General features: G+C 59.6%; 6 protein-coding genes across 7 annotated transcripts; 4 read left to right on the top strand and 2 right to left on the bottom strand.

Annotated features, from left to right (window-relative positions):
• Positions 1-284: 284 nt before the first annotated feature.
• PDIA3 (protein disulfide isomerase family A member 3) lies at positions 285-8,623 on the top strand. The gene is made up of 13 exons (XM_015873449.1): positions 285-528; positions 664-742; positions 1,602-1,719; positions 2,414-2,521; positions 3,398-3,527; positions 3,971-4,087; positions 4,539-4,664; positions 5,189-5,371; positions 5,940-6,048; positions 6,884-7,012; positions 7,385-7,464; positions 7,929-7,986; positions 8,216-8,623. The coding sequence occupies exons 1-13, from the start codon at positions 362-364 to the stop codon at positions 8,333-8,335; spliced, it is 1,524 nt and encodes a 507-aa protein (XP_015728935.1). The 5' UTR covers positions 285-361; the 3' UTR covers positions 8,336-8,623.
• Positions 8,624-9,372: 749 nt separating this feature from the next.
• LOC107318971 (peptidyl-prolyl cis-trans isomerase FKBP8-like) lies at positions 9,373-11,101 on the top strand. Its single transcript, XM_015873435.2, has 6 exons — positions 9,373-9,620; positions 9,691-9,854; positions 9,929-10,017; positions 10,105-10,543; positions 10,618-10,695; positions 10,831-11,101. Exons 1-6 carry the CDS (start codon positions 9,386-9,388, stop codon positions 10,927-10,929), a joined length of 1,104 nt encoding a protein of 367 aa, XP_015728921.1. The 5' UTR covers positions 9,373-9,385; the 3' UTR covers positions 10,930-11,101.
• Positions 11,102-11,198: 97 nt separating this feature from the next.
• On the top strand, positions 11,199-11,799 carry SERF2 (small EDRK-rich factor 2). Its single transcript, XM_015873437.2, has 3 exons — positions 11,199-11,298; positions 11,472-11,580; positions 11,653-11,799. Exons 1-3 carry the CDS (start codon positions 11,292-11,294, stop codon positions 11,699-11,701), a joined length of 165 nt encoding a protein of 54 aa, XP_015728923.1. The 5' UTR covers positions 11,199-11,291; the 3' UTR covers positions 11,702-11,799.
• A 2,848-nt stretch (positions 11,800-14,647) lies between these two features.
• SERINC4 (serine incorporator 4) lies at positions 14,648-18,893 on the bottom strand. 2 transcript variants are annotated; one of them, XM_015873433.2, is made up of 12 exons: positions 18,469-18,893; positions 18,212-18,352; positions 17,849-18,027; positions 17,686-17,765; positions 17,500-17,593; positions 17,226-17,437; positions 16,876-16,971; positions 16,677-16,803; positions 16,351-16,423; positions 16,011-16,062; positions 15,707-15,869; positions 14,648-15,297 (listed from the first exon to the last, which is right to left on the bottom strand). In XM_015873433.2, the coding sequence occupies exons 1-12, from the start codon at positions 18,514-18,516 to the stop codon at positions 15,081-15,083; spliced, it is 1,482 nt and encodes a 493-aa protein (XP_015728919.1). In that variant the 5' UTR covers positions 18,517-18,893; the 3' UTR covers positions 14,648-15,080. The 2 variants fall into 2 exon arrangements, with proteins under 2 accessions (XP_015728919.1, XP_015728920.1); XM_015873434.2 differs by having other exon boundaries at positions 16,701-16,803.
• Positions 18,894-18,951: 58 nt separating this feature from the next.
• Positions 18,952-19,954, top strand: HYPK (huntingtin interacting protein K). Its single transcript, XM_015873436.2, has 4 exons — positions 18,952-19,235; positions 19,305-19,360; positions 19,547-19,598; positions 19,749-19,954. Exons 1-4 carry the CDS (start codon positions 19,050-19,052, stop codon positions 19,842-19,844), a joined length of 390 nt encoding a protein of 129 aa, XP_015728922.1. The 5' UTR covers positions 18,952-19,049; the 3' UTR covers positions 19,845-19,954.
• A 472-nt stretch (positions 19,955-20,426) lies between these two features.
• MFAP1 (microfibril associated protein 1) lies at positions 20,427-24,350 on the bottom strand. Its single transcript, XM_015873432.2, has 9 exons — positions 24,165-24,350; positions 23,708-23,927; positions 23,366-23,495; positions 22,864-23,051; positions 22,387-22,495; positions 22,153-22,313; positions 21,751-21,910; positions 21,330-21,419; positions 20,427-21,171 (listed from the first exon to the last, which is right to left on the bottom strand). The coding sequence occupies exons 1-9, from the start codon at positions 24,241-24,243 to the stop codon at positions 20,989-20,991; spliced, it is 1,320 nt and encodes a 439-aa protein (XP_015728918.1). The 5' UTR covers positions 24,244-24,350; the 3' UTR covers positions 20,427-20,988.
• Positions 24,351-25,358: the final 1,008 nt, after the last annotated feature.

The raw sequence follows: 25,358 nt of genomic DNA, 5'->3' as shown, positions 1-25,358 counted from the left end.
TATCCCCTATCCCATATCCCCTATCCCCTATCCCATATCCCCTATCCCATATCCCCTATCCCCTATCCCCTATCCCATATCCCATATCCCCTATCATCGCCCCGTTCCCGTCTCCCTCCCGCGTCCCGTCCCGCTCCGTGTCCCATCGTCCCTCGGGGGCGGGGCAGACGCTGCCGTTCCCCGCCCGCCCTGTTCGTCATCCCATTGGTCCCGGCTCTCGTGACGTAACGCGCGGCGCCCAATGGGGAGCTGCCACACGGCAGATCCGGCTGCGGAGGCGGGACTTCCGGCCTGCGGCCCCCGGCTCCTGTTCAGCCGCCGCCGCCGCCGAGGAGGGAGCGCAGCGCCGCGCGGTGCCGCCATGTCCGTGTCCGTGTCCCGGCCGCCTCCCGCCGCTCTGCTGCTGCTCCTCCCGTTTGTCGCTCTCTCCGCCGGCGCCTCCGACGTGGTGGAGCTCAGCGACGCCGATTTCGAGAGCGGCCTGGCCGAGCGCCCGGGGCTGGTGCTCGTGGAGTTCTTCGCGCCCTGGTGAGGGGCGGCCGGGCCGGGCCCGGGGGGCAGCGCGGGGCGGAACGGGGCGGAACGGGGCGTCATGGCGGAACTGAGCGGTGCGTCATGGCGGAACTGACCCCTCCTCCTCCTCCTCCTCCTGTTCCCCCCCAGGTGCGGGCACTGTAAGCGGCTGGCGCCGGAGTACGAGGCGGCCGCCACCAGATTGAAGGGGATCGTCCCGCTCGTGAAGGTGAGGGGGGGCGGCTCGGTGCAGCGGGCGGAGGGGCTGCATTACTGTTACTGCAGCCTCTGCCGGGCTGTGCGGGGCTCAGAGCCGGGGTGAGCTGCAGCTCCTTGAGGACTCAAGTATCTGGGTCCGGCCTCGTCCCGAGGGCTGCGGTTGCTGTGAGGCTGTAGATGGGCCGTGCCGCTGTCTGGGAGGGGGCTCTGATGGGGGGAGCCGACCGGCAGCTGGGCGGCCTCAATCCAAGAATTACCGTACGAAGTAGCTGTGGTATTTTACCTTGCCTTACACAGTAAGGAACTTTGCTGAAGAGCCACCTTTTCTACCTCAAAACTTGCATGATTTTGTTAAATAAGAGTCAGCTGCTTTCCTTATGGGAAGTTGGCGTGGATTCCTACAGACTTCTGTTTGCTTCAGCTGTTGCAGAAACCTTCGGTGTTGATAAGGTGCTAAGAGTGGTTGATTCCTGGGAATTCTCTCATCAACAAGAATCTGCCCTTACTAATATTCTTACGGGGAATGCATCTCAAAGTTGCAACTACTTACTTAGTTTCCCGTGCATTTCCTCAAATCTTTTCTATGCAACCACGCTGTTACATCTGTTACATTCTCTGCAGTATTGATTTCTCAGTGTCAGTCTGTACCACGTCACCTGTTTGGTTTCGTGTTGGGCCTGGCTTCTGATTTCACAGATGTTTCTCAGATCTTTACATTTTATGTGGAAGGAACCCAGCCCTGGTTAAAAGCATGTGAGAGTTTCTAAGCCCTTCAGTCTTCCAGTTTATATGCGATAATGTGTGCAGTGGCAAAGCTGCTTTTGTTTGGGTTGTAAAGTCTCTGAGTAGCAATATTTCTTTTCTCTTAGGTTGACTGTACAGCAAATTCAAACACGTGTAACAAGTATGGAGTCAGTGGATATCCCACCCTGAAGATTTTTCGAGATGGGGAAGAGTCAGGAACCTATGATGGACCCAGGACAGCAGGTGAGAGCTTGTCAGCATCTGTCTGCATCTTGCTGAAATAGCACTAGAAGGGAGTCCCACACAGAACAGACTTTGTTTCAGGAGTGTGAAACGTATTGACAGGTACAAGTAATTATTCCCTTCATATGCACACCTTTGCCCTTCTCAGAACTCTTTCTGTTGGGAGAGTGCTGGGTGCTTAGTAGCACTTAAAACTCTCCCTTATAGGTAAAGTTTTCCAGATTATATTTAAAGCATAGTGTCCTTGATGGGTAGTACGTGAAAAATGCTTCAGGGGAGGATCTTATACCGTTAACTTACAAGTAACTAATCTCTGAACTCCTTTGGTTGCAGTGAGAAGGTGTTGTCTCCCTATCAGTTTTTCATGTAGTGAATCATTTTCCACAGTGTAGTGTTCTGTACCACATTAGCAACACGTGTGCAGCTCTTGGTATGAGAGCGTTGAAAAAAATAATTTTTAGCAGGGCAGTGCTATGAAAAACTGCATTTCTAAGATAGTTTTCAGTGCAATGAAGGTGAAGAAAAGGTGATGAGAAACTTCCAGTACGTACCATGTTTATTGTGTCACTGTTGGGCCATTTGGTTTGGGACCTGGTAGAAGAGTTGTCAGAAATAGGTTTTGTTTCAGGGAACTTGAAAAGTATCTTGTCGAGCTTTGGGTGGATCCCCTTAATTGTTTGACCTTTATTTTAAGATGGAATTGTCAGTCATCTCAAGAAACAGGCGGGACCTGCTTCAGTGGCTCTCAGTTCTGTGGCTGATTTTGAGAAATTCATCGGTGATAAAGATGCTTCTGTAGTTGGTGAGTAGAATCAGTGCGGAATTTAAATGAACGTACACTTGACTCTGGAAGACCTGTTGTGAATGTGCTGTGAAAAGAGGCAGTAACCTAAAGTGTAGTAAGGGAAGTTCCAGGTGGATGTCAGGGGAAAAAAGACTTTAATGTCAGGAAGGAAAAAACAGAAGCAAGTGATCAGAGATGTTTCAAGACTTTCAATCTTGGAGATCTTTCAAAACTCGTTTGGAAAAAGTTCTGAGCAACTTGACCTGACTTTGAAGCTGGCTCTGCTTTGAGGAGATTGGACTTGGTGACCTCTGGGGATTTAGTCCAACTTTTCTTCTCTCCTGTGGCTCTTTGACTGTTTGACGCCTTTCAGAGCTCCTGGAACTGTAGAGTCTTTTTTTTTTTTAAGCTTGTTGCTCTTTTGGCTGACTGACAAGAGGTAGCTTTGGATTTCTAGAAATCCTGCTATGATAGTATTTATCATCCCTTTATCCTCCAGTCATGGTTTGAGTGGTAATAGCAGCTTTCCTTTGTGCAGGTCAGGCATCACCATACAAATGAAATGGGCTGAGTAGTGATCAGCACTCCTGAACTTATTCCCGTTATGTACCATTGACTGTTGCTACCATTAATAGTGTCACGTGTGACAGCAAATGGAAATTGTAGTGCTCAGCAGATAGTTCTCTTTTAGCTGAACGACTGATTCTTGAGTAACTCGCTGCTGGTGGAAGAGAAGGAGTGCAAAAAGTGTTCCACTAGAAATGGGAGAAACTGTCAAAAACCAGGGTCTGTGATTCAGAAGACAGCTTTTGATGCACTGTAAAGACAAATGATGAGCTGCACAGTAACTGCTGCTAAGTTGGTTCGAGGTCACCATCTGTCTTTCTTCTGCAGGCTTCTTTAGAGATGCTTCCAGTGATGCTTATTCTGAATTCATGAAAGCTGCCAACAACTTAAGGGACAACTACCGTTTTGCACACACCAGTGAGGAGCAGCTGGTGCAGAAGTATGAGGAAGATGGAGAGTAAGTTCTTAAAGATATTTTTTTATGGCAATTGGAACAAAATAATTCCAGTCAATAACCTTCTGAGCATATAGTAAGGTATTGTTGTGTTCCCAGCTGTTACTGTGTGTGTGTAGGAGTGTTTGGGTATCATAGAACAGTTGCAGGACCTAGAGAATTAGTGTCCCCCTCCAGGTGGGAAGTGTCTCAATAGGTGTTTTGCCTTCCCATTGCTTATGCTCTTTCTAGTTTCTCATTGCTGGAGGCCATGGCTTGTCTGAATAATGAGAAACAGCGTGGCAAGTAGATCTGGTGTAGTAGCACTGCGGAGAGACTAGTCATCTTTGCTGTGTCTCTGGATGTTGAACGAGGGTGGTTAGTGGAGGCTAAAGTCTCATTGAGCTGCTGCCCTTTGAAAGCCTAGGAATGCTTTGAACTAATTGATGGTATCTGCTTCCTCTCAGGGGTGTAGTCCTATTCCGACCTTCCCGGCTGGCAAACAAGTTTGAGGACAGCACTGTCAAGTACACTGAAGACAAAGTCACCAGTGCAAAGATCAAGAAATTTATCCAGGAGAATATGTGAGTGATTTCTTGCTGGACAATGTGATAGTCTAGAGTCTGTCCCAAGTTGGGTTCCATCCTGCCAGAACATTTTCTCCACCAAGTGTAGCTGCCACTTCTGTATCCAAAAGGTCTGCCTTGCTTACACTGTTTCCTTTGGGCTATCTCCCTTCTTTCTGGAAATACTGTTGTGGCTGTTGACATCTGTTCTCTATATTCAAGCAACCAGGTTTCTGTTTAAAAGAAATACATACTTCTTGAGAAGTATGCAGTCTTAAACCTTAGGTCAGATGCATTAATTGAAATTGTGGCTGGGTGTGAATGGGCAAAATGTTTTTGTGTCATACTGGTTACTGATATTAAGCATTCTTGGGTGGGAATCAAGAACGTGCTGTATTGAGACCTTTCCTGGGATGTGATGGAATTCGAACAGTGAAGTCAAAGCTGCTAACCTCTGTCTCATTGGTAGCTTTGGTATCTGTCCGCATATGACTGAAGACAACAAAGACTTGATCCAAGGGAAGGACTTGCTGGTGGCATACTATGATGTGGACTATGAGAAAAATGCAAAGGGCTCAAACTACTGGCGCAACCGGTACGTAGTGGCTGAGTTAGTGTTATCTGCCTCTCTCACTCGATCCCTGTATTGGTGGTGTTCTGTAGTTCAACTTAAGAGTTTCTTCTGTCTGTATGGGATTTGTTCTCCCCCAGAAAAATCGCCACTGGGTTTCTAATCAAGAGTACTCTGCTGACTGCTGCCTGCTGAACTCAAGGTGCTTGTTTGAAGCCCCACCTACTTGCTTTCAGTTACCTAGTCCTTAGATTTTAAACTGAAATGTCTTTGGTAAAGTTATGTGATATTCTATTCTTTGTATTCCTCGGTGATCAAGCTGATAGGTTTAAGAAAAAAAAAAAAAAGCACATCTGATATTTGCTTAGACTGTATTCAAAATAAACAAGTTTGCTTTGCTTGTTAGCTCTCTTTCTACAGGACTTGCCTGTGTGGAATGCATCGCTTCACACCACACCATTGAATTCCTTGTCTGGTGTGTTCCTCATGTGGAAGGTAGTGTTCCAAGGAATCACACTTTGTTGTTTTTTGTCTTTCTTTTTTTCCAGAGTTATGATGATTGCAAAGAAATTCTTGGATGCAGGTCACAAACTGTCATTTGCTGTTGCTAGCCGGAAAACTTTTGGCCATGAGCTGTCAGAATTTGGTCTAGACAACAGTGTGGGTGAAGCTCCTGTTGTTGCCATCAGAACAGCTAAAGGAGATAAATATGTCATGCAGGAAGAATTCTCGTAAGTTTTTGAATGTTAGCAGTGTTGCTTCTTGCTTCATAGACCTGGGTCTGGTAGACCTGGGTCTGGGAGTCTGACCCAGATAATTGTTCATTAGCTTGGAGGAAATAGGAAAGCTCGGTCTTTCTGCTGGAAGAAATGACTTCTGGGTCAGAAAGATTCTTAGTTGTCCCGTGTGCTTTCTTGCCTTCTAGAGTGCTTCCAGTCTGTCCTGTCTTTAAAAATCTTCAGTTTAATTCTGTAACTTTGTGTAGTGTCTGCTTAGGAAATAATATTCAGTAAGGGGCGTGGATGGGAATATCTGTGCATTCCTTTAGAAGAGAAGAAATTTAAGGGTGCTCTCAAGGCCTAAAACCTAGAATGAAACGTGCACCCCGGCTCCTGCCAAAGCTTTAGAGGGGTCTGTTGTGCTTGTTCTGGGTTCTTCTAAGCTGGCCCCAGAGTGGTGCTCTCACAGATGCAGGTGGCATCTGTTGTGTGGGTGGAAGGAGGTTAAATCAGCCTTGAATGTTTTCATCTCTCATCCTGTATGTGTCACAGCGGCTATAAAATGTCACTTTGCTTTCAGCCGTGATGGAAAGGCTCTGGAGAGATTCTTGCATGATTACTTCGGTGGCAACTTGAAAAAGTACCTGAAATCGGAGCCTGTCCCTGAAAACAATGATGGCCCTGTGAAGGTGAGTGTTTTATCAGGGGAGGCAAAAGCTGCTGCTAGTGGGGAAAAAAAACCACTTCAGCAGCAGCTTCTAGTCGTATGGCAGCATATGCAAACAGCCCTTGCTCCAAGTGTACTTGTGGCACCTTGAGAAGCTTGTGCTGTGTTACAGAAAAATTATTAATTCCCTTTTATGCTGCACTTCAGAACTAAAGAAACCCAGCTCACAGTTTGGATTTCATACTTTTTTCTCAGCATAGTAACTCCTGCATGAGCTACTTGATACTCTCTGCAAGTGCAGGATCATTGAGATTTACAAGGATTTTGCTGTCTTGACTTGTGCCTCCCCCATGGGATGGCTTTGAAGCTGGTCACAGCTGCTCAGTTCCTGAAGTCTTACGTGGTCATCTCATCAGCTTAGGATAATGGCTTAATTCCTACTGCTTGTTCATCCCACTAGAATCTGCCCTGAAGGAAAGTATTCCCATGGCTTTATGTTCAGATGAAGGTCTTAGACAGGAGTGAAATGCACTGCTTATTTACGTGTGGGTTGGGATGAGCTCAGCAACTTGTTCTTTAGCCTGGAGCTTGCTGGGACTAAGAAATAAATTATTCTGCCTTTTTTCTGCAGTGTTACAGTGTCCAAAACTCGCTTGCAGGTGGTGCCAGTATCTTCTCATGGGCTTTTGCCTACTTGTTCATGATGCTGCAGCTTGGTGAAGAGCTGCGTGTTTGGACTGTTTGGTGCTCGCTGTGTAGATGCAGTGGGAGGCCAGGCTTTCTGGGGCATGACATGTCATGGTACTGCCTCACGGCTGAGTTAAAAACCCAAACTTTGTGCGATCAAACTCTTTTAGGTGGTGGTTGCTGAGAACTTTGACGAAATTGTTAATGCAGAAGACAAAGATGTCCTGATAGAGTTTTACGCACCCTGGTGTGGCCACTGCAAGAATCTGGAGCCCAAATACAAAGAGCTGGGAGAGAAGGTAAGTCAGAGTCTCTACTGCAAGTGTTTAGCGCTGCAAAGCTGTCATTTACAGTTCTGCATATTCCGTCTCTCCAATCTTTATAGTGTAATGGTATAACTGTGCCTCCCTGAGGACTTCAATGTTTGCCATCCCCTGTCAATGCAGAAATGCATTGGCGGGATCTGGAGTGTGGCAGTAACTGCTGGTTTTGCGGTGGCACATCAATATTACCTTATTTAGTGACTGTCCTCGGGTGGAAAAGTTCCTTTTTGGGTCTTTTCCCTCTGATGATAGTCTCGTAAGGACCATGCATGACACCATTATCCTTCTATCAGATTATGTTTAGAGTGGTGGTGCTATGGATTGGTTATTAATGTGCTCTTTCAACAGCTCAGTAAAGATCCCAATATTGTCATTGCCAAAATGGATGCTACAGCCAATGATGTGCCTTCGCCATATGAAGTCAGAGGGTAGGTACTGCTTCTGTTAGACCACTGTGTCAGTGGACACGACTTCAGGCTTTCGTCTCTGACCAGCATCTTCTATGGAAGATCTGAAAGGTTCCTGGGGAGAACGGGGGTATGGACAGGGGATTACATGCATCTGTTCTGCTCCTCTGGTGTCCTGGCCACACCTAAAAGCTTGTCTCACTGAACTCTTTCTCAAACTTCCTGTGATTCTGGTCTCAGTGGTGCAGAAATAACACTGGAATTGCTTTTCTGAAAGCTAGCAAATGTGACTGTAGTTGTGCTCAGCCAGCTGTGCAGATAAGACGAGGCTTTTGGATGCTGCACGTACTGGCTTAAGAGCTGGTTAAGCTTGTTGCCATGTGCAACTAGAGCAAGGTTGCAGGTTCTCTCGGAGATGGTCTGGAAGGACAGAGGCTGAATAAAGCAGCACATCCTGAGCTCAGACATCTGTTCTCTTTCCTTAGCTTCCCCACCATCTACTTTGCTCCAGCTGGCAAGAAGCAAAGTCCAAAGAAGTATGAGGTGAGTGTCACGCAACTCCTGGGGCTTTGTGGAGTGATGAGGTGGAATCCAGGTTTCCAAATAACGCTGGGTACCTGCTGGGAATGTTCTGCCGCGTGCTGCAGACCCACAGGAGAGAGTTCTGCTTGCAGTTGGTTTGGTCACCTGGATGGCACCTGAACCCTCTCCTAGCAAAGGCAAAGTCCACAGTGAGGACAGGCTGTGCCTCACTGCCTTGTGTATCCTGCAGGGTGGCAGAGAAGTGAGTGACTTCATCAGCTACTTGAAGCGGGAGGCAACCAACACTCCTGTGCTGCAGGAGGAAGATAAAGCCAAGAAATCCAAGAAGAAGGCAAAGGAGGATTTGTAAAGTACCTGCTCACCATCTTATCGGGATGGGCTCTGTGTGAATTGGGGAAGCACTGGGCAGACTGGGGCCAGTTCTGGATTGTGGAGAACCGGTGACTACGAGGGCTGAGGGGCTCCAGCTGCTGTGTCTAGTTCTGTTTAATTTCCTGCCGCCCCTCAGCTGCACTGTTGTGGGGCTCCCCAGGCTGGTTTGTTTTGTGCTTTGGGAGGGGGTGGGGTAGGGTTATTTTCTAATTTTTTTTTTGTACATTTGGAGAAGTGAAACAATAAAATGACCCCCTTAAACTTATGTGTCCCTGTCCTGGAGACTCATTAAATGTAACGTCAGGCTGCTGCTTTCTGAGCAACACCTTCCTATTGTGAGTAGTTTCTCTCAGTGAACCTTTAGGGCCTGGTTCTAGAGGTGAGCTCAGCTTTCAGTTTGCCCTTATTTCTCCTGCTAATGAATAGCAAGAATCGCCTCGCTGTGCTGCGCAAGGAGGGAGGCGATGAGCCTCGGAGGGCTCCCGGTCTCTCCTGGCACCGGCAGCCGCTGCCTGTCCGAGCCGGGTCTTGCTGTGCTGAGCTTCCCCCCCCCCCCCCCCACCGTCCCGGATCACGACAGACCTCCCCGTCTGTTGCCCCGTTCCAAAGCCCCGAGCGGCTCTTCCTGCCCCGGATGACCCGGTACCCTCGAATCCGCCGGGCTGGTGCCGCCGGCCGCAGCCGCTCTCACCCCGTGTCTGCCTGCGCCGAGCGGTCCCGGGGCGGTCCCTGCCCGGTTCCGGCGGGGCTCCCTTAGGCGGAGCTCGTCCCGAAGCGGCTATTTTTGCCGTCACCGCTAATCCCCTTAGCGGCTTCCCGGCGTTAGGTAACGGCGCGGCGGGACGCGCTCGGCGGCGCCCCCGGCTCTGGGCGGGCCCGGGCAGTCGCGGCTCCGCGGGGCCGGAGACGGCGCGCCCGGAACGGGCTGGGGGCTGCGGGCGGCCGCCACCGAGACGCGGGGAGCGCGGGCCCGCCCGGCCCGGGGTCGGCTGGCTGCGGCGGGCGGGCGGCGGAGCGACGGGCCGGGATGCGGGGAGCCTCGGCCGGCGGCTCCCCGGAGAGGGAGATGGGGGCGGGAGAGCGGCTGCGGGGCCCGGGCCGGGGCAAGCGGGTCCGGTTCCTCACGCCTCACACCACCATCGAGGTGCCGTCGTGCCGCGACGAGGAGCAGCTCTTCTACCGGCGCCTGGACGCGCTCGGGGCGCTGGGACCCGACGGCTTCGCGCCGCTCTTCGCCGCCGAGGGCTGGAGCGAGGTGACGGGTGAGCGCCGGGCCGCGGGTGGCGGGACCGCGGCGACGCCGGAGCGGCTGTGACGGGGCGCCGCCCGTAGCGGACCGGCTGCTGCGGAAGCGCGTGGTGCGGGACGGGACGGGCGGCGCCCCGGAACCGGGCCAGGAGGTGTCGGTGAAGGTGCTGGGAGCGCTGCAGGACGGCGCCGTGGTGGAGCGGGACCCGCGGCTCAGCTTCGTGCCGGGACAGGGCGACGTCGTGCAGGTCGGCGGCGCGGGTCGGCGGGGAGCGGGGCGCGGACAGGGCGGGGAGCGCGGCCTCGCGCTTTGTGCCCGCAGGCGCTGGAGCTCGGCGTCCCCACCATGCGGACGGGGGAGGTCTGCTTCTTCCTCGCCGCCTCCCCCTACGGCTACGGCCCCGCGGGCAGGTACGAGCCGAGGGCGGGGGCGACCGGCGGGACGGGGCGGATGGGGAACGGCGGGGACGGCGGGGACGGCGGGTGTCGGTCCCGCAGGGAGCCCGACGTGCCGCCCGAGGCGCCGCTGCTGTTCGAGGTGACGCTGCTGGACGCGCGCGACGGCCCCGACCCGCAGCGGCTGCCGCCCGCCGCCCGGATCCGGCTGGGGGCGCAGAAACGGGAGCGCGGGAACGTCCACTTCGCGCGGGGCGACTTCGCGGCGGCGCTGCGCTCGTACCGGCTGGCGCTGAGCGCCCTCGAAGGAGCCGGCGACGAGCGGCCGGACGGGACCGGAACCGGAACCGGAACCGAGCGCGGCGGCGCCGACCGCCCCGGGCCGCACGAGGAGGAGCTGCGGGAGCAGCGCGTCAAGTGCCTCAACAACTGCGCGGCGGCGGCGCGGCGGCTCCGGAGGAGCGGGGAGGCGCTGGCGGCGGTGGAGGCGGCGCTGCTGCTCAGCCCCGATAACGGCACCGCGCTGCTGCGCCGGGGACAGGTCGGTCCGCGGTGCCGCCGCCCGCCCCGCCGCGACCCGGCGCCCCGCGCTCAGAGCCCGGTATTGCCCCGCAGCTGCTGGCGGAGGAAGGACGCGACGAGGAGGCGGCGGGTGCGCTCAGGAGGGCGCTGGAGCTGGACCCGGCCAGCAAGGTGCGGTACAGGGCGGTGTGTGCGGTGTGTGCGGTGTGATGCGGGGCGGTATGTGCGGTATGTGCGGTACAATGTGGTGCGGGCCGGGCCGGGGCAGCGCTGCGGTCGCTCCGCTGCATCCCGTGTCCCCCGCAGCCGGTGCACGCGGAGCTGTCCCGCCTGGCCAAGCGCCGCTCCCGCCCCGCCGAGGAGCCCCGGGACCGGCCGCCGCCGCCGAACCCCGGGTGCGTGTGATCCCGCCCCGCCCGGCCGCACTCGTCGCTCCCGGTCGCTCTGCCCGCACGGTTGACCCGGTTCCGTCCCGCTCCCCCCCCCTTCCCGCTTCCCCCCCTCCCCGCGTTTCCTCGCGCCTGCGCCGTAGCTCCCGGCATCGCCCCCGCGGGCGGAACGGCGGCCGTAGCCCGCGGCCAATCAGGCGGGGCCGGGCCGTCGCCGCGAGCCAATAGGAGGGCGGCGGGGGGCGGGCGCGGGGCGGCGATTGGCCGCGACCGTCCCTTAAAGGGAACTGCGGGGGCGGGGCCAACGGGGGAAGTGCGGGACGTGGCGGCGGAGCGGAGGGCGGGACCGAGCGGAACCGAACGGAACCGAGCGGAACCATGACCCGTGAGTGCGGGCGGGCCGGGACCGAACCGAACAGAACCGAACAGAACCGCCGCGGGGCGGGGGAGGGACGGGGCGGCTCCGTGCGCTCCGACTGGGGCACCGGGGCCTTATCGCGGGGCCTTGGCCTTGTCCCGGCCTTGTCCCGGGGCCGGGCTGAGCTGCGCGCGGTGCAGGCGGGAACCAACGCGAGCTGGCGCGGCAGAAGAACCTGAAGAAGCAGAGCGACAACGGGAAGGGGAAACGGCGCGACGACGGGCTGTCCGCTGCCGCACGGAAACAGAGGTGAGGCGGAGCGGGGCACCGGGCGGTCACCGCGCACCGAGCCCGGCCCGAACCGAACCGCGCTGCCCGCAGGGACTCGGAGATAATGCAGCAGAAACAGAAGAAGGAGGGCGCCAAGTAGCGGCGGGACCGCGGTAACGAGCGGCCACGAGCGACACCGAGCGATGCCCCGCGGCCGCCCCGCCCGGCTCCATTAAAGTAGCTGGTGCAGCCCTGCGGGAGCGGCCTCCTCCGTGCTACCGGCGGCGGGGGGCGATGGGGGCGGGAGCGGCATCGCGGGGACGGGGCGGGGGGCGATCGGTGCTGCGGGCTGTGAACGGAACCGGGACCGGGAGCACGGGACGGAGCGAGCCGGGAGCACGGCGGAACGACGGCAGCGCAGTGACGGCAGCGCCGGGTGCTGCAGTGTCTGTAGTGCCGGTAGTTGCTGTAGTGGGGGCCGGGAACCGCCGGGCTCGGAGGTGCCGCTCCCGGTCCGTCCCCGCAGCTCCTGGCGGCCGTTGGGGCGGCGGTGCCGGGATCCGGGCGGGAGCCGCTGCCCGGAGCTGCCGTTCGCTTCCCGCCCTGCGGGGCCGAGGCGCAAAGTGTCACACAACGCCCCGCCCGCCCCGTTTCCGTGTCACCGGGCGATGCGCGGCGCAGCCTCCACCGCGTCGGTGCCGCCCTTGGCGCCGGTCTCGCGGCAGCGGCCGGAGTCAGGGCCGGGCTCCAGGGGCCGCTCACCGTGGGCAGCCTCTGTCCGTGGGCGCTGTGAAGCCCGGCCCGCAGGTCGCTCTCATCGCCCACCGACACGAGCGGCACCGCGGTCCCGACGCCCTGCGGGAACAGGACGCGGCTCGGGCTCCGGCCGTTCAACATAACGCTGCTCAGCCCGGCTCTGGGGCTGCTGACTCCTCCCGGTACCTCGATGTCCTCGATCCACTGCCGGACGCTGAGGAAGCTGCCGTGGGAGCTGCCGTGGTACAGGGGCAGCAGCCCGTGGGCCTTGGGAAGTAGGAGCGGCCGATGCTGCGGTACCTGGAGCCGGGCTGTCACCGCCCGTGGGGCCGCGCGGGGCCGGGCCCGCAGCAGAGACCGGCTGCACTGCGGGGGGTGGGAGCTGCTGCCCTCCTCGCCTCTCCTGCCCGGCGATGCCCCACATCTGCAGCGTGCTTTGCTCCCCGTCCACCGGCAGCTCCTTCACCTGCAAGTCCACCCCTGCCCGAGGCAGCGTCAGCCCCCACCCCGCGTATCCCAGCCCCTCTGCCGCAGCCCCGGTACCTGCTACGTAACGTGGACGAGATGCCACCTCGGAACTCGTTGAGCCCGTGGGTCGGGTGGGGCGGCGGACAGGGCCCGACCTGCGTGTCCTGAGCGGGGCTGGCAGCACACGCGTCCTCTGAGCCCCGGCTGCCGCCGTCGCTGGGTGAGGCCGAGTCCCCGCTGGAGGCTGCGCTGTCCGGGGGCACGAGGAGCCGCCCGGCCCGTCACAGCGCGGGGGGAGGAGGCTGCAGCTGCTCCTGCACCTCTGTGCGTTCAGCTCTCACCGGCTGTGGGTTCACCTGGGGGGGCCGCAGGGCCGAACGGGGGCTCGGGGCTGCGGGGTTGGGGTGTCGGTGTTGATGGGCTCCCGGGGGGCTCTGCCGCTGCCGGCACTGGGGCCTGCGGGGGTCCCCGGCTGCGGCCCCCGAGCTGTAGGGCAGCTTGTGGGGGGGGTCTCACCGGCAGCGTCCCCGCCGTCCTCCCACCCTTCCCCGGTGCTCACCGCTCCGGGGCCCCGGCAGCAGGGCTGAGCGCTGGCTGCCGTCGCTCTCCCGTCGGATCCCATTCGTCGACCCGCCCAGCGCGGCGGCCTAAGGCCGGGTCGGCACCGGGGAGGAGCGTATCCCGGCCGACCCCCGCGCCGCCTCCCGCCCTGCACGCCCCGACGTACCGCAGCGTCCCGATGTAACCTGTGAAGGGCGGCTGCTCCCTGCGGACAAACGGGATCCTCACGACAAGGCCGACACCGGGGGCCGCCCGCGTCCTTTCGCTCCCGTTTCTGGGGGTGCCGGAATCGCCGGGACAACTCCGGGGCGCGCGGTGTCACGGAGCGGTGTGGAACGGGTGGGGAGCGGCGGGCCGGGATCCTCGTGGGCTTCCCGACGGCTGCCCGCGTTCGCGGCACGACGGAGCCCTCCCTGGACCTACGGGCGGCGCGGGGCCGTCCCTGGGCTGACGCCCGTGTGCGCAGCGGGGCGGGGAAAGGCCGGAGCGCAGCCCGGGGCCGGGGTCTCGCCTCGCCCCCCGCCCGCCGCTCCAGCTCCGCCCGCAGCCGGCGCACTCCGGGCTCGGAGCGCATCAGGCCGAGCCGCAGCCGCGCGTTCTCCTGGCGGGGAGAGTCCCGTTGTCTCCGCCGGCACAACCCGCGGCCGCCCCGAGCCCCGCGCCTTTACCTGCGCGGCGTCCCGGAGCCGCTGCCGCAGCCGCGTCCCTTCGTGGCCGGGGGGGAAACGGGACGGCGGCCCGCAGCGCTGCGCGGGGAAACGGGGCCGCGCCGCCGGACCTTGTCCGTCGGGATTCCTCCGGGCGGCCGGACCCGGCCGAGCTGCGGCCTCACGGGGCCCCCGTCGGGCGCAGAACCGCGCGGTACCGCCGCGTTTGCTCTGAGGGCGGGGCGGGGGCCCGGGGCCGGCCCACATTCCTGCGGCCGTGCCGGTACCGCGCCCCGACGGACACCGCGCCCCGGCGCCTCTCGGATCGCTCTGGGCAGGAGCAGCCGCCGCAGGAGGTGTCTGTCCGTCTGTCCGTCCATCCGTCCGTCCGTCTGTCCGTCTGTCCGTCTGTCCGTCCGTCTGTCTGTCCGTCTGTCTGTCCGTCCGTTTGTCTGTCCGTCCGTCCGTCCGTCTGTCCGTCCGTCTGTCTGTCCGTCCTCCGCGGGGCTGCGCTCGGTCGCAGAGACACGAACGGGCGCAGGGAGGGGCCTGTCCCGCGCGGGGAGCTGCGGACCCGGGAGCTGCAGCTGCTGCGGGAGCTGGGGCTTCCCCCGCGGTGCTGCTGGCACCGGCTGCGCCCAGCCCCGCGAACAGGCGGCGAAGAGTCAGATGAGTGATTTGTGTTAAAAAAGAAATATTTATGGAGCTATTTACAGTACCCGCAGTGCCGGGCAGCTCAGCTGACACTGCAGACAGACCAGAGCGCTGCTCGCCGCGGGCCTCGGGCCACGGCAGCAGGGGGGCAGCCGGGCAGGAGCTGCCCCCGTGCCTGGAGGGGGGCGCAGCAGCAGCTGAAGCTGAAGCTGAGCAGCTGCCACCTGGGCAGGCTCGGGATCGCCCCGTGTTGGCTTCAGCTCAGTGCAGGTCGTGTCCCTGGAGCTGGTGCAGCAGAGCTGCTGCCTCCCGGGTCCTCCCCCTGTGCTCAGGTGACATCTTCTCCTCAGCCATGGGGTGAGGAGCAGTCGAGGGACCCGTGAGGCCAGGACCCAGACACGTGGCACGGCAAGGGCCATGCACGGGGCCAAGCACAGTCCATCCCGGCAGGGACTACGTGGAGACACTGATGCGGTGTGGGGCACGTCGGCGCCGCACAATGCGCAAGGCAGGGCTGTTCCGACGGTGCTGTGGGGAGCCACGGAGGCAGAGAGGGCTCAGCAGCAGCCACAGGTAGAGCAGGACACAGGCCCAGCACGAGGCCACCTTCACCCAGAACGTCGACCAGCTGCCATGTGTGAAGGTGGTCTCCAGCACTGCACTCTCGTAGCTGCAGGGAGAGGGCAGCCACTGAGTACTGGGCAGATACTGTTATGTGTGGGATGCAGCATCACCTGCAGCTGCCAGGCTCTCCCAGCCCCAGCTGCTGCATGTCTGTGGCCATGTCCTGCCTGCTCTGCAGACCCCAACCCCATGGACCTCAGCCTGTCTTGTGGCAGCACCAGCTGCTTTTGGCAGAGGCTGTTGGGTGAAGCGGCGCAGGCCTGCGATCACAGCGCTCACCCAGTACACGGCCAGGTCAGAGACACTGGTCTGCTCTGGTGATGAGCACCTGGTGGCTGCAGCCGGGTCAGACCTGGCTGGGTGACAGAGCAGCTGGGGCAGCCTGCGCTGAGTGCTACATAAGCAATAGGCAAACAGAGCAAGGATGATGGGGTGGCAAGCAGCGTAGATCCCACCTGAACCAGTTGGTGAGGGTCATCATGACATAAAGCGAGGCGAGGAAGAAGACAAAGTGGAAGGCAGAGTAGCTGTAGACCACACGGTCTCGCTCATCCTGGAAAACGCATTGTCCTCCTGCAGGCTCCTCCTCTTGCTCACATGTCTGTTCCTGAGCAGCACCTGAGGGAGTGCAGGGTGATGGCAGCTCTTGCACACTGTCCTCATCAACACCTCTGGCACCTGACACAGGTACCCAAGGCTGTTACTACAGCTGTGTTACTACAGCCTCCCCCTGACCTGCTGGCACCCAGCTGCACTCACCTCTCAGCTCCTCCTCCATCTTCTCTGGGCAGCAGAAGCAACAAGAGGGTTTCTGCAGAGACAGACAGGGAAACAACTTGGCGAAAGGAGATAAGGCAGAGACCTATGACACTCATCCCCACTACAGCCCCTGCTCGGACAGCACCACAGCATCTGGACTGAGCCAGGGCTGTCTGGCTGCAGGGGAGTAGCATAGGTGGGGTATACACAGGAAAATCCCCAGCTTGGCTGGACAAACCCTCCTGTGCCCAGGCCCTGGGCCAGATCTGGGGCTCAGGAGGACCCCGAGTGCTGCATCTGGGTGTTTGTGGCAGGAGGAGCCACAGATGGGGGTACTCACTTTAAACTCAAAGCTGTAGACTTTGACCATCCAGAGGGGCCCAAAGACCTCAGCAAGATAGGAAGCTTCGTTACTGTGCACGAGAGAGACCCAGAAAAGTGTGACACAAGGATCTATGGCAGGCCCCCTGCCCGCCCTTGGATCTGGCACCTGGGATCATCACAGCAGCAGCAGATCTGCTGTGCTAGGCCTGGGGACATCAGGCTGCCCACCTATACATGCCCTTGGGCACACCCCCAGCTCTACTGTCTATGCCGTGGGCTAGAGACAGAGCCCCCATTCCCGAAGGAATGCTGTGCCCTGAAAGGGCCAGTGGGCACACACACCATGCGAAGAGCACGCAGGCATACATGATGGCAGCTCCTAGGATGGCAACTGTGGTGTCCTCTGTTTGCAGCTCGTCCTGCTGGATGCCCGGGAAGCAGACGGTGAGGTTCTGCCCCTTGTAGAGCACTGCAGGGAGGCTCAAGTGAGAGCGAGCTCACACTTCAGCAGCTGGCTGCACATGGCAGTGGGAGCACTCACCTCTCTCTGGAGGACGGCTGGACAGTGCAGAGAAGGTGAGGTACATCACATAGCAGCTGATGATCGAGGACTGTAGCAGCCCTGACCGTGGCTGTTCTGCAAGGAGAGGGGTTAGAGGCTCCGTGTGGGTGCCAGTCACCCCCTTTGGCAGGTCCTGTGCCCAAAGCCCTGCACCAGGGCACAGCACAGGGCCAGAGGGAGCCTCAGGGAGCTGCACGCTCCACAAGTGCCCACGGCTTCTGCTGAGCTGGGAGTCTGCAGCCACCCTCCTGGCCCCAAGACGCAGCCAGCCCTGCAATGCAGCAGGCAGCACTGACACGCTATGCCATGTCATGCCATGTGGTACTCACTGAGCCGCACACAGGGGGTGATGGAGATGAAGGACATGATGCCGCATAGGCTGCCGTTGACAGTGAGCAGCACCTTGTTGAGCTGGCAGGCGGCCGGGTGGGTGTAGTACTTGTAGAGGAAGGAGAAGGCAGCGGAGGCGAGGGTGTAGAAGGCGGTGGTGGCCAGCAGCACAGCCAGGTACCAGCGCTTGTCCTGCGCTGCGCCCGTCAGCCTGCCAGGAGAGTAATGAGAGCCGGCAGCATGTGGGCACCCACCCAACCATTTTGCACTCACCAGTTCTTGTTCCAGGTGTGAGCAAAGGCGGTGATCAGCACCAGCTGGATGAGGATGAAGGCAAAGCCACCGCAGACGCCTGTATAGTGCCACGCTGCAGGGAGAGAGGGCAGCAATGAGGCCGGCATGAGGCTGTTGCCAAGACACCACAGGTGAGCACTGGCCTGGGCAGGGAGCGGCTCACACCTTGGATGAAGCTGTCCTCAGGGAGGAAGAAGCTGGCGGCGCAGAGACCCACCAGCACCAGCAGCTTCAGGAGCCAGAACCTGCAGGGCAGCGAGTGTCAGGGAGATGCAGCTGTGTGTCACCGAGCAGCCCCAGAGCACACACAGCCCGTCCCAGCCCGCACCCGTTGTGGATCTGAGCGCGGCAGTCAGCGCTGGAGCGCACGTTGAGGAGCAGGGCAGCCTGCGCCAGGTGGAAGCAGGCGGTGCCGAAGCAGACCCGGTAGACGGCCGAGGAGCCCACGAGCTGCGCACAGTCCGTGCCACCGGGCAGGTGTTGGCACAGCAACCCCGAGAACGGCATCTGTGGGCACAGAGCGACGGGTCGGGGGGTGTGACAGCACCTCCAGCACCCGTCAAACACAACAGCAGCCCCATATCACAGTAGCCCCATATCACAGTGTCCCCATATCACAGTGCCCCATATCACAGTGGCCCCATATCACAGCAGCCCCATACCACATCACTCCCTGCTGTTCCTCTCTCACCTTCTCCCTGACGGCCCGTGCCGCAGTTCGGGACAGCATGATGCAGCACACGGCGGAGGCCAGGACGTGCAGCAGGGTGTAGAGGACGCGGGTGCCGGTGGAGGCGCGCAGTCCCCGGCCGGGGCCGCAGCCGCAGCCCAGCTGGAGGGAGCGCGGTCAGCACCGAACGGAACCGAACCGAACCGAACCGAACCGAACCGAACGGAACCGAACCGAACGGAACCGAACCGAACCCCCGCCCGCTGCCCCGCTCGCACCTGGCCCAGCACTGAGCGCAGGACGCCGCGCGCCCTCGTGCCCGCCATGACCCGTCCAGGCTCATCTGGTCCCGATGGGATTAAGGGATTGCGCTGTGACCCGCCCCGCCAGCTGCTCGCTGCTCACACGGGTCACCCCCCGCCCGTGGGCGCTGCCGCGTCGCCCGGTGCGGCCCGAAGCGCGGAGCCGCGTCCTGGGGGGCCCGTGGGGGGAACGGAAACGGAGCTGAACGGAGCTGAACGGAGCTGAACGGAACTGAACGGAGCTGAACGGAACTGAACGGAGCTGAACGGAGCTGAACGGCGGCTCCTCGTGCAGCGGCTGCGGGAACACGCGGCCCATGGGGCGGTGCGTTACACACGGTGCGTTACACACGGTGCATTCATTGCACACGGTGCGTTAACACACGGGTTTGCGTTACACACCGGTGACGTACCACGGTCGGTACATTCATTACACACGGGCGGCCGCAGGGGGCGCTCTGTCCCCTCGGCCGCAGCTGGTGCCGCTCTATCCCGCACCCGCCCCTCCCTCCCCGCTCTCGCTGGTTCCGCCGGAAGTGAGGCCCGGGGGCGGCGTAATGGCGGCCGAGGGGGATGTGGAGCTGGAGTTGGAGACCGAGCCCAACGGCTCCGGGGGGGGCAGCGACGGGGCGGGGGGGAGAGCGGCCGAGAAACCGCGGAAACACGACAGCGGAGCGGCGGACCTGGAGCGGGTGACGGACTACGCGGAGGAGAAGGAGATCCAGAGCTCCAACCTGGAGACGGTGCGGGCCGGGCGCCGCTCGGGGACGCGCCGGGTCGGGGCCGCGCCGTGACCGTGCTCGTTCCCTTAGGCCATGTCGGTGATCGGAGACCGGCGGTCCCGCGAGCAGAAGGCGAAGCAGGAGAGGTAACCGACACACACGTGGCTCCGGGGCGGCCCCGACCCGCTCGGTTCGGGCTCGGCCTCGGTTCCTGCTCCGCTGCCCTGGGCGGGGCTCCCGTGGGTGCCGTGCTCCGCCATGGAGCCACTGCTGCGGCTGGGGCTGAACGGAGCCGCCCCTCCACTGCCGGGCGGTTCTGCCTCTGCTTACAGGGAGAAGGAGCTGGCCAAAGTCACCATCAAAAAAGAAGACCTGGAGCTGATTGTAAGTAGGGGAGGAAGCGCAATTGGCTCCGGCGCGTCCCAGATGTCAGGGGTTGCACAGCGGGGTGTCCCCGATGAGCTGAGCCAACCCCTCCCCCTGCTCCATGGGGTGGTCTCACGTCTGCGCTGAGCTGCGGCTGTTTCCCCACAGATGAATGAGATGGAGATCTCACGGGCGGCTGCGGAGCGAAGTCTGCGGGAGCACATGGGCAACGTGGTGGAAGCACTGATCACCCTCACCAACTGAGCACGGGCTGCTGCTGGCTCTGTGCTCCCTCGTTGTGAGAAGAGCAACACGGCCTGGGCTGGAGACGGTGTGCGTTAACTTATTGAATAAAGGCAGCGGTGGGAACAGGCTGTTCCTGTGGTCCGTGCAGCACCGAGCATTTCCCGTGCTGGGCAGATCTGAGAGGGCACCCGGTGATGGGGATAATGTGGGGACAATGTGTGGCATCAGGGTGGTGACACCAAGTTCCCTGTAATTAGAGTGTGAGTGCTGGTCCCTTTGTGCAGCTCAGTGAGCTTACCCAGGATTCTCATGGCTTGTCAGGCTGATCCAGGACAGGCTTTTGGTCTCCAGCACAGTGGCTCTGCCCTGACAGCAACTCCTGTCATGCTGTCCCCACTGCAGCAGGCAGAGCAGCACAGCTGGAAAGGAGCTGCTGCCGCCTTTGCCCCTCAGCCTCCTGAGTGAGGGCAGGAACCCTGATCACAAGTGATGCAGCACCCTTGGCAGTTTACCTTTCTCAGGCCCGTTGCTGCTAATGTTGTGTTGCTGCACTATTGAGGTGAGGGGAAGTGATTGGCCAGGGCAGGGTAACTCCACTACTGAAATTTGTAAGAAAACAATTGTTTTAATCAAAACAATCCCATCCCCCTGTACAGATAGAAAAGCCAAGCCCTGCAAAAACAGGGTTAGGAGTCTGTCACAGCTGTTCCCACCCAAAGGAAGATCCAAAATGACAATGGGGAAAGGTAGGAGGAATAGAGAGATACTGTGGACCAGACAGGGATAAGTGTCTGCTAGTTCCTCTGAAGGTGGGGATGCTGGAGCAGGGGGTGCTGTGCTTCTGTACAGCTGCTCTGGTGCTGCCAAGGCTCTCGCAGGCTGGTGGGGTGGTGACATGACCATGAGGCTGCTCAGCATGGCTGGAAGTCATCTGCCACAAGAACCAGCGATGGGAGTCTGCCGAGTCTCTGCAGTATAGGTCATGGATCATGCCACCAACTAACAGGGAGGATGCAGTGCAAGGGCCCAGAGGGACAGCTGATTGTGGCACGAGTCCTGGTGCGGTGTTTTGTCCCTGCTGTTCCTGCCCAGGCTCTCAGGCAGCTGATAAAGCAGTGCCTCTCTGCCCAGTCAGCCACAGGACGCCCTCCTGTCTGCTCCCTTAAGTGGTCTTCCGCTTCTTGGCCGAGGGTCTCTCGAAGACATCCCTCACGCCTGCTGCTTTCTGCTTGAAGAATTTAGTGTTCTGTGCACTTTCTTGGCCCCAGGCAGAGTCAAACGAGGTGGTATCCTGGTCTACCAAGTGCGTGTACTTTGTCCGTCCTGAGCGCCCAAAGTTCTTGACCTGGGAGGCAGGAAAGATTGTGAGCATCAGTTGGTGTACGATGTGGGGACCCTATCATGTCACTGCTCCTTCCCTCGTGAGATCCCACCGATCCCACGAGCCCCAGCTGAGCAGCACTGGTGGAGCTGGGGCAGCGCACAGACCTGCCACACACCCACCTGCATGACTTTGGGCAGGATAGTTTTGTTGAAGTGGTCCTCGAGGGTAGGGGCACTGAAGTCCCGCTTGTACACCTCCTCATCTTCGTCCTGCGGAGGAAGGACACACCTGCTTGACTTGCAAGTTTCCAGCAAGTGTCAGTAGAAGACAAGTGGAGAAGAGCTACCGAGAACCAGCTGTCCTGGGACTGCTGCTCCATGCAGCAAGTCCCTGACGAACTGCATTCGTGTCTTTACTCACCCTGCCTGCCAGACCTGACAGGCACCTCAGATCCCCTCAGTCACTTCAGCAGCACGCTGCTGTTGAGGGCCAGCTCTGGTCCTGTGTGCTTGGCCAGCCCTTACTTGGGTACCACTAGGGAAAACTCCCCCAAAACAGCCACGTGGTCCACGCAGCCCCAGGCCTGGCAGCAGAACTCACCATGAAGAAGGCGCCACGGTGGTAGTACTTCTGCAGGAACTTGTATTTGCCCTTCACTGCCTTGTTGGTGATGACTTTGCCGTTGGCTCGCAGCTCGGCACGGCGCTCCTCCTCTGTCAGGTTCCTCATCCGCTCGATCTCTGCCTTCTCTTTCTCCATGCTGGGCAAAAGAGAAACCCTGAGCCCCTGCATCCCTCAGTGCCCTCCCAAGATGGGACAGCTGCTGCCACCCGGGACTTTCTGACGAATACGTTGACTGACTCCATAATGGAGTAAAGCACCTCAAGAAAATTCCTGATGCTGCCAAAACAAAGACTGAGAAAGAGACGCCTCAACTGCCCGCTGTCCTGCAGGGCCTGGGACTGCAGGGACCCTCCCCTGCCTTAAGCAGACAGTACTTACGCTTCTCGTTCTTCACGATCCCGTTTGATGCGCTTCAGCTCACGTACTTTCCAAGCCTCGTACTCCTCCTCATCATTCTCATCGTCTGTATCGAGAGCATCAAGTGCTGCCAACGAGCGCTTATTCTCTTCCAGCTCCTTCTTTGCCTCCTCTTCCACGATCTGAAGCCAAGACCAAGCTCAGCTCACTGCAATGGCTGCCCCAACATGCATGCCCCAGTCTGCCCCGCTGTACCTTGAGTGTGTACTTGCGCCTCTCTTCTGCTAATCTCTTTGCCTCCTGTTCTAGCTCCTTCTGCTTCAAGGCTTCTGCTTCTCGCTCCTGAACTGTGATCCGGTCCTTCCTGTGAGCAGGGACCACAAAAGCCTTCAGCCTTTCAACATGCCACTGCAGACCTCTGCTCCCACTGCAGCCTCTTTTAGTCTTTATGCCCCCCACGGCAGGGCCAAGTCCCAAGGCTCTCTCCTTTCTGATTTTGCTCATTCAAGAGCGACCATACTCAGTCTCCTCACATCTGCAGACATGCACAAAGGTGATGGGAGACCCTGCTACTGGCTGTGGAACATGTTGGAGCACACTACCTGGTTTCTGTTGTGCTGTACCTGCCTAAAGTCCCCAGTTGGAAGTACCCAGCCATGCCCTACCAGGTCAGTCACTGCCCATCCCTGATGCAGTGCTTGGCCCATGCAGCTGTATCACCTTATCACCTACTTGCGGATGAAGACAGGTTTGAGACGTGGCTCCATTTCATCCTCGCTGTCTGTGTACTCCTCGTACTCAGACTCTGACTCAGACTCTTCTCCAGATCTGCCCTCATCTTCCAGCTCCATCACTTCCAGCTCCTCAGTTTTTCTCTCCTGCGCTCTCTGACGCATCATCCCACGCCGACGCTCGATCTCCTAATGGAGACACATCAAACACAGACTCAGCCAACCAGCCCCACTATCGCTTCCTTCCTTTTTCCATATAAAAAGCATGATGTTGAGCTTATATGATATGATGTTGACTGCTTATATAAGCCCACACCTCAGAACGCAGGTGACCTCCCTGGTGCCCCATAACCCACAGGCTGTGGTCACACCACAGCTGGCTTTAACTCAGGTCCCAACATCCACCCAGTCTCACCACAGTTCACGTGTGTCTGCAAGCACGAATTCCAGACAGGGCCTAAGGGGACTTTCCCAGGCCACATCTGCTCAGCAATATAACGAACCTCATCATCGATCTCTTCCTCTTCCTCTTCACTGGTGTCCTCTCTCTCCACACGCCACGCTTCACCTTCTACCTCAGAATCACTCTCTCCGACCACTTCAGGCTCCACAATTTTGCGGTGTCTTGCCAGCCTGCAACAAATGTCCACTCGACTACGAAGCTCTGAACACAAGGAGACTAAAGAAGAGAAATCTTTGCGATCTGTTTCTAATGAGACCGTAGTCAGACCCGGGACCACGAAGCGTGTGAAGGAAAGAGGCATCCCCTGCGTGCTCAGGAGCCCGGAAACACAAAGCTGGGGGGGAGCACGAGGAGGGAGCAGAGCCCGGAGCCGAGCACTCACCGCTCCTCCACGTCCTCAGTGATGCGGTTCTGCAGCCGCCGCAGCCGCGGGTCGTTGGCGACCTCCTCCTCCTGCTCCTCGGGCTCCACCTCCTGCTCCTTCGCCTTCTTGATGAACTGGAACTCCTCGTCCTCCTCCTCCGAGGATTCCATGGGCGCGTAGTCGGGCCGCTTCCCCGACACGTACCGCTTCACCTTCACCTTCTCCATAGACAGCTCGCCTGCGGGAGGGGGGGGAACAGCAGCGGGAGGAACAGCAGCGGGAAGCCATGAGCAGCCGGGCCATGAGCAGGGCGCCATGGGCAGCCGGGCCATGAACAGCCGTGAGCAGCCATGGGCAGCCATGGGCAGCCGGGCCATGAGCAGGGCGCCATGGGCAGCCATGTGCATTCATGCCATGAACATTCACGCCGCCGCCGTGCCCGCGCCCCCCGCCCCTCCCGGCGCCCCGCACTCACCCTTCTCATTGCGGACGGGCACGGCGCCCGCCGTGGACTGGATGGGCGGCTGCTTCACGAGAGCGCTGGGGGCCGACATGGCGGCGGGACGGGACGGGACGAACCGCAGCCGCTCACAGCACCGACCGACCGACAGACCGACAGACCGACCGCTCACCCGGAACTGCAACTCCCGCTTCCGCCGGCGTACCGGAAGTGAACGCGCGCCGAACCGTCGCAAGCCGCCGGAAGTGACGCTCAGCGTGGAGGTCATTTCCGGCTCCTGTGGCCGGATGTGGAGCTGGTTTCGGCCCGGTCCGGTCGCGGTGCAGCGGCGGTTCCCCTCAGGGCTCGGTTCCCCTCAGGGCTCAGATCGGCCCCGCTGTGATCTCTCCGCTCATCGCTTCGGGGCTCGGGAGTGGTGACGTGCTGCGGAGCCGGCCGCACGTAGCCCCGGCCCGCGCCGGGTCCCTGCCCGGGATTCCCGGGGCCGGCTGCCGAGTCCTGCCCCTGCTGCTCGTGTGGCTGCGGCTGGAGGCTGCGCTCAGTGTCGGTGCTGAATACCGGGTTACCATCGGTGCTGAATACCGGGTTACCATCGGTGCTGAATACCGGGTTACATCGGTGCTGAATACGGGTTACCACGGTGCTGAAACGGGTTGCCCATCGGTGCTTGGAATGCCCGGGTTACCATCGTGCTGAATGCGCGGCGTACCTCGGTGCTGAATTTACCGGTTACCATCGCTCTGCAGGGCTCTCCCCGGGCTGTCCCCCGCCCTCTGGCTGCCAGGACTTTCCCGCAGCACCGGCCCAGGGCAGAGGGAATTACCCGCAGGAGCAGCCCCTACATGGAAGCGGGCAGGTTTCCTGCCCCAGCTGTTGCTGCTCACGTCAGAGCCCTTCACACACCAGTTGGGTTTCGCAGGAAAGCAGCCCAGCGCCAACTCGTAGCAGCTGCCCACGCGGTAGCAGCCAACCACAGGAGATAAGATTTCTCTTGAAGCCAGGAAAAACTGGGTCACCAGCCACCACAACCGCGTCTGCAGCGCTGCGGTGCCTCCCCAAAAGAAGGGAAGAGGTTTTATCTTCCGGGAAATCAGCACGGGGGTGCCAGGCAGTGAGACCTGCTCCTGGGGACTGACCTCAGCATTCCCTTGTGCTGGCAGGGTGGGTCCCCTGGGCACAACAGCTCCTGGGTAAGCCTGACCCTGCTGG

This window comes from Coturnix japonica, chromosome 10, assembly GCF_001577835.2.
Source record: "Coturnix japonica isolate 7356 chromosome 10, Coturnix japonica 2.1, whole genome shotgun sequence".
In the NCBI taxonomy this organism is placed as follows: domain Eukaryota; kingdom Metazoa; phylum Chordata; class Aves; order Galliformes; family Phasianidae; genus Coturnix; species Coturnix japonica.
The sequence above is the reverse complement of the archived record's forward strand: the minus strand, read 5'-3'. Positions and strand labels throughout refer to the sequence as shown.